This window comes from Mus musculus, chromosome 19 (genome assembly GCF_000001635.26).
Source record: "Mus musculus strain C57BL/6J chromosome 19, GRCm38.p6 C57BL/6J".
NCBI lineage: Eukaryota > Metazoa > Chordata > Mammalia > Rodentia > Muridae > Mus > Mus musculus.
The window spans coordinates 41,843,945-41,849,634 of NC_000085.6; the positions used below are offsets into that span (position 1 = coordinate 41,843,945).

Sequence of the window (5,690 nt, forward strand, 5' to 3'; positions counted from 1 at the left end):
CAGTGGCTAGGGTAGGAAGCACACATTTGTAATCCCAGTATCTAAGTGCTTGGCAGGCTGAGCCAGAAGGATCCTGAGAGGTTGCTGGCCTTCCAGTATCGCTGAATTAGTGAGCTCAGAATTAGTGAATTCAGAGACAGACTGTCTCCATCCCCAAAATAAGGTGGAGGGTGACCAAGGAAGACATGATCATCTTTGGCCTCCACACACATGAATACATGTACTCGTGTTCAACCACAAACACATGAACCAAAAAAAAAAAAAAAAAAAAAGTTAATATAAAAGGGGTTGGGAAGAGTGCTTAGTAGCAGAGTGCCTGCCTGGCTTCTGTGAAGCTCTGGGTTCAATCTACAGCAACACACGCACAGTCACAATTTCAGTGTCTAATGGATGGTCTAACCTCAGCATCCTCGTCTCTGCAGAGTATGCCTACCACTCGGCGTATATAAATCCATAGGGTACTTACTTCCAAGAATGAGGAATTTTGGTTTGAATACTTCACCCTCCCAATCATTTAGGCAGGACTGTTCTACCAGTGAGAGAAGAGGAGCACAGGGTGGGGGTGGGGGCAGGGACTCGCTCATTATAACAAAGCCTGCAGGCGGCAGTAGAGTGATGCTGGAGTCCTCCAGCACTAGTAGGTCATCATGTTGGGTACCATAGGGGGAGATGGTACACAGCTAGAGGACTTGGTAGCAGAGGTCAGCTGTACCAAAATGTTGCTTTTTACAGGTATAAATACACAAGGAAAGCGGAGGTAAGGCCTGGGTTAAGAGTGAAATTGTCTCAAACTCAAAACAATCTCCAAAAAAGTTGTTAGGTATGACAGCATACACCTGTAACCCCAGCACTGGGGAAGGGGTATAAAAACAGAACTACCCACAGAGGCAAATCTGGGATGCATACAGGGATCCTGTCCCCCAAAGGGAAGAGTAAGTCAGGCAGTGGTGGCGCACGCCTTTAATCCCAGCACCTGGGAGGCAGAGGCAGGCGGATTTCTGAGTTTGAGGCCAGCCTGGTCTACAAAGTGAGTTCCAGGACAGCCAGGGATACACAGAGAAACTCTGTCTCGAAAAACCAAAAAACAAAAGAACTTCGATCTAATCCTTGTGACTATCCCAAATCATTCAATGACTGCCAAAGAAATGGCTCAATCTTGGGTTTTGCCAGATGTAGTGGCACAGGCCTTTAATCCCAGCACCCAGCACCCAGGAGGCAGAGGCAGGGAATAAGGCCAGCCTGGTCTACATGGCAAGCTTCAGGACAGCTTGGACGACACAGATCTTGTCTCAAAACAAACCAACGTTGGGTTCTTTCGCCCAATAGACCACGGCTGAAGGCTCCCATTCTTAGAATGTTCCCCTCCCTGCACAGCGCCTCCTTGTCCTCAAGTTCTCAAAGCATTCCCCGCCAAGCCAGACTACCCAAATTTGATGTCTAGGGCCTAAGTAGAAGGGGAGAAGCTGCCACAATCGCCATCTGATTTTCATAGGCTTTCCTAATGCATATGTGAACCCTCCATACACTGAACAAATCAATGTGTAAATGTATCAAATGCAGATAGCTGGGTGAAGTGAACACCGTTCATCCTGTAACCCCAGCAACTCAGGAAGCAGAGATAGGGAAAAATCTCTGAGTATGAGGCTAGCCTGATTGACCTACACATAGTGAGCTCTAGGCCACTGAGAACCTATCTCAGAATGTGTGTAAAAGAAAATACAAGTCGGGCATAGTGGCGCATGCCTTTAATCCCAGCACTCGGGAGGCAGAGACAGGTGAATTTCTGAGTTTGAGGCCAGCCTGGTCTACAAAGTGAGTTCCAGGACAGCCAGGGCTACACAGAGAAACCCTGTCTCAAAAAAAAAAAAAAAAAGAAAGAAAGAAAATACAGCCAGAGATACTCAAACATACCGCCTCCAGGAGTTAACTAAAGCATAGCGCTAGCCCCAGCCCCCCAGTTACCCCAAGTACAGATACCTCACATAGGTCTTCTTCCCCCTCTTAACTCCAAACAAAAACAAAGACCATTTTTTCAAAACAAAAACCAAATTTATTCAGCAGACATTTTAATTATGAATCCTATAAATCAGGACCACCACAATTTCAGACACTCCGTTGCGAAGTGTACATCAACAGCCACATCTGGAGGATGACCGAGCCATTGAATCATAAAAAAAAAAAAGTTTAGCTACCTTAAAGTTTGGGATGGCACCTGAGGTGCCCCTCGGGGTTCACAAGAGGAAAAGCCAGCATTTTCTCCTCTGGGAGTCACATTTTAAAAAAGTTTCAGTCACTCACCAAGAACTGACAGGTTTAGCAGGAGAGGCGCCCTCCAACTCTGCAGAGGGTCAAAAGAGCAGAAAAGTGTGCCCACTGCTTTCCCCCCTACACACACACACACACACACACACACACACACACCACAAACACAATGGCCGCAGGGAGATCAGGAGGTTGCTTATGACCATTTCTGAGAAAGCTGGAGCTATGGCCAAAGAGTGGCCTAGCAGAAGTAGTTCTGGAAAAGCAAAGCACAGAAACCGCAAATAACTCTTCCTACAAGGATGGCCATGTCGGCCGTGTCCTCGGGAGACTCCACGCGGTGGCAAAGGGACACTCCGGTCTGTGCTTGGCTCCAGAAAAAGACACTGGGGTGAGCGCTCCCAAGAATCCCACAACACTCCACTCTACCAACCTGACCTTGAGTTCAAGTTGGCAAGGTCGAATCAATTGCATGTCCCCATTTAAACTCATCTCTCCCCACCTTCAAGAATTCACCAACCAGGTCCCCAACCTTCATAATCACAAATTAAGCAGGGGAAAGCAAGCGTTGTCAACCCACCAACATAAATCTGCCAACTTATGTTCTTCACCCTAGAACCGCTCTGCTCTGCAATTGTAGCACCATATTCAGAAAGCTTCTGTACCCGAAAATAACGAGATCATATCTACTATTGGTTTTTCAAGTATTGTTAGAAGCCCTCCCGATTCCCGCCCCTGCGAGCCACATCTATAAACAATCCAAGCACACGATAAGGGCTAAGTCAGGTCCAAGTGGATTAAGTAGCTGCCACAGTTCAACCGGTAGATCCCAGGTCCTCGGCTGCTGGTGCTACTCAGTAGAGTCCGTTTTCTCTAACAGCCTCTCGCGGCCGGTAACTTTGAGGCTGTAGCCCGAGGGATGGACGACAGCTCCTGCTCCGCACAGTCCCGGGCAAGACACTGTTGGATCAGCGTAGCGGCGTCCTCTTCCTCCTCCAGGGATCCCCTGTCAGAGCCAGGCGCCCGAGGGCTGCAGAGTGACTGAGTCCGGTCCGCTTCGGCCACCCCCGGACCCCGGAGCGCTCGCGGGGCTCGTGGCCGCAACCGCGGCGACCGCTCGCTGGAGTCTGCGCACCGCCTCCTTGATGAGGTTTCCGGAGAGCACGAGCTGCTGCAGGAGCCGGTGCGGGTCGTCGTCGGCCGCGCGCGCTCCGCCTGCTGTCCACCGCCGCTGCTGGATTCGGTGAGAAGCCACGGAGCCGGGGAGCCACCCTCGCCGCCCCGGCCCGGGAAGCGCGCTGGCACCCGGGGCGATCTCCGCAACGCAGTAGGGCGCCGATCGGCCCCGCACACGCCCGCGCTCCCCCAGCACGCAGCGCACGGCCCCCGGAGGCGCAGGGTCCCCGGTCTCTGCTGACCCCGTCGGCCGCAGCAGCCGCCTCGCTGGGGTCCCGGTCTTGTCCGCCGACAGCGCCGCCAGGACCCGCGGAGGCGCGGGTGGGGGACCCGGGGCGGCACACGGCGAGGCCGGGCGATCGTGCGCCGTGTCCAGCTGCAGCGTCTCGCCGATCTGGACGATGAGCCGATCCACGTCGGTCGAGCCGCCCAGAGTCACCGACTGCTGCAGCAGGAGGAAGCTGTCGTCGTCCTCCTCCCCCTCTGCCTCGTCGCCGGCTTCCTCCTCCTCCTCTCTCCGGCAAGGCATGGCCCCCCGCCCGGGCCCCCGCGGCTGTGCGGGCGTCGCTGGCAGCTCGGTTGGCCGCGGGCTCGGCGAGCCGCGGCTGGGGCGGGAGCGCGGCGGAGGCCCAAGCCGGGCCAGGAGGGGGCCGAGCCTGGGGATGCGGAAGCCGGGACCACCGGGCAGAGGTACCGCGCGCCTTAGAGCCGCGGGAGCCGGAACGCTGCCGGCTTGGGTTGATTTGTAAACAATGGGTGACGTCGCGCGGCTCCTACCACCGCGCGCGACCGTGGGGGGAGACGTTCGCTAGAAGACTTAGGGGCGCGGGACGGCGCAAACCGTGCGAGACCACTGCCCACACTGTCTGCCCAGAGATAGTTTATATGGTTGCGAGCGATTCCGGGGACGGGGCACCGACTTCGCCGAGCCCAGGTCCTAGGACCTCTCGGTCCTAGGAGGCACCCTCGGCGACTGCCAATTGGCTGCTCCCACTCGCGGACACACCCCCAGCACACCCAGCCCCTCCTCTGCCGCGCCCGCTCCAGCCCCACGTGTGGGTAACGCCTGCGCTGGCCCGGGGAGGGGCGACCCCGACGGTTGGGAAGCCGACCCTGTGGTCAGAGCTTCTCAGACTTGCTCCGGTTTCTCAGAGCTACATCGAATTGACTTTTTTTGTAGTTCAAACGAAAATGTTCTCGTAACCATAGGATTCAAACGAGATTAACAGGCTTCCCCCCCCCCCCTTCATCCTCCTCTTTGTACATTATACAGCCACACACAAAAGCATTGCAGTCGCATTAAATTATAAACGCTTTTTCCGGTGACTGCACGCGCTTTGAAAACACTGTACCGATTACGTAAGTTTCCATTAAGTACTTGTAATTGTTTAAATTCCTTCAACGGTTGCTGTTTCTCTGAGTTCGCCGTTGTAGTAAGTGTGTGACTAATGCTCTTTCCCATAAAACTTTTCCAAATTTATGATTCATTTTTCAGAGTACATTCCTAAGAGTGGAGTTTTAGGTCAAAGGATAAGAGTTTTTTTTAGTTTGGCCCTTTTATTTTTTGTAATATGTATGGAAAACCTAGAACTGGGTGAATACACTCTTATTAATATGTGATATACGTCATTCATTGAAACGACTAGAATTTAGTCATTGAAAACCTTATTGTGTATATGAGTCATGTTACAGGTGAAATTGACATTTTTCAGTTTGCCTGTTATATATATATATATATTTTTTTTTTGGTTTGGTTTGGTTTTGGTTATGGTTATTTATCTATTTATTTTGGTTTTTCGAGACAGGGTTTCTTTGTGTATCCCTGACTGTCCCGAAACTCACTCCGTAGACCAGGCTGGCCTCGAACTCAGAAATCCACCTGCTTCTGCCTCCCAAGTGCTGGGATTAAAAGCATGCGTCACCACTGCCTGGTTGGTTTTTTTTTTTTTTTTTAGACTGGGTTTCTCTGAGTAGCCCTGCTGTCCTGGAACTCACCCTGTAGACCAGGCTGGCCTCAAACTCAAAGATCTGCCTGCCTCTGCCTCCCAAGTGCTGGGAGCATCCTGGCTAGCTTCCTTTGAGACTTCTTTTTTTTTTTTTTTTTTTTTTCTTTTTTCGAGACAGGGTTTCTCGGTATAGCCCTGATAGCCCGGGCTGTCTTGAAACTTACTCTGTGGACCAGGCTGGCCTCGAACTCAGAAATCCACCTGCCTCTACCTCCCAAGTGTTGGTATCAAAGGCGTGTGCCACCA

At 52.3% G+C, this 5,690-nt stretch overlaps 1 protein-coding gene across 1 annotated transcript; it reads right to left on the reverse strand.

Moving 5' to 3' along the window:
* Positions 1-2,027: 2,027 nt before the first annotated feature.
* Positions 2,028-4,188, reverse strand: Frat2 (frequently rearranged in advanced T cell lymphomas 2). Its single transcript, NM_177603.3, has one exon. It carries the CDS (start codon positions 3,965-3,967, stop codon positions 3,272-3,274), a length of 696 nt encoding a protein of 231 aa, NP_808271.1. The 5' UTR covers positions 3,968-4,188; the 3' UTR covers positions 2,028-3,271.
* Positions 4,189-5,690: the final 1,502 nt, after the last annotated feature.

Excerpts from the sequence above, each read along its gene's own strand:
- Frat2 (NM_177603.3), bottom strand. The coding sequence starts at position 3,967 with ATGCCTTGCCGGAGAGAGGAGGAGGAGGAAGCCGGCGACGAGGCAGAG.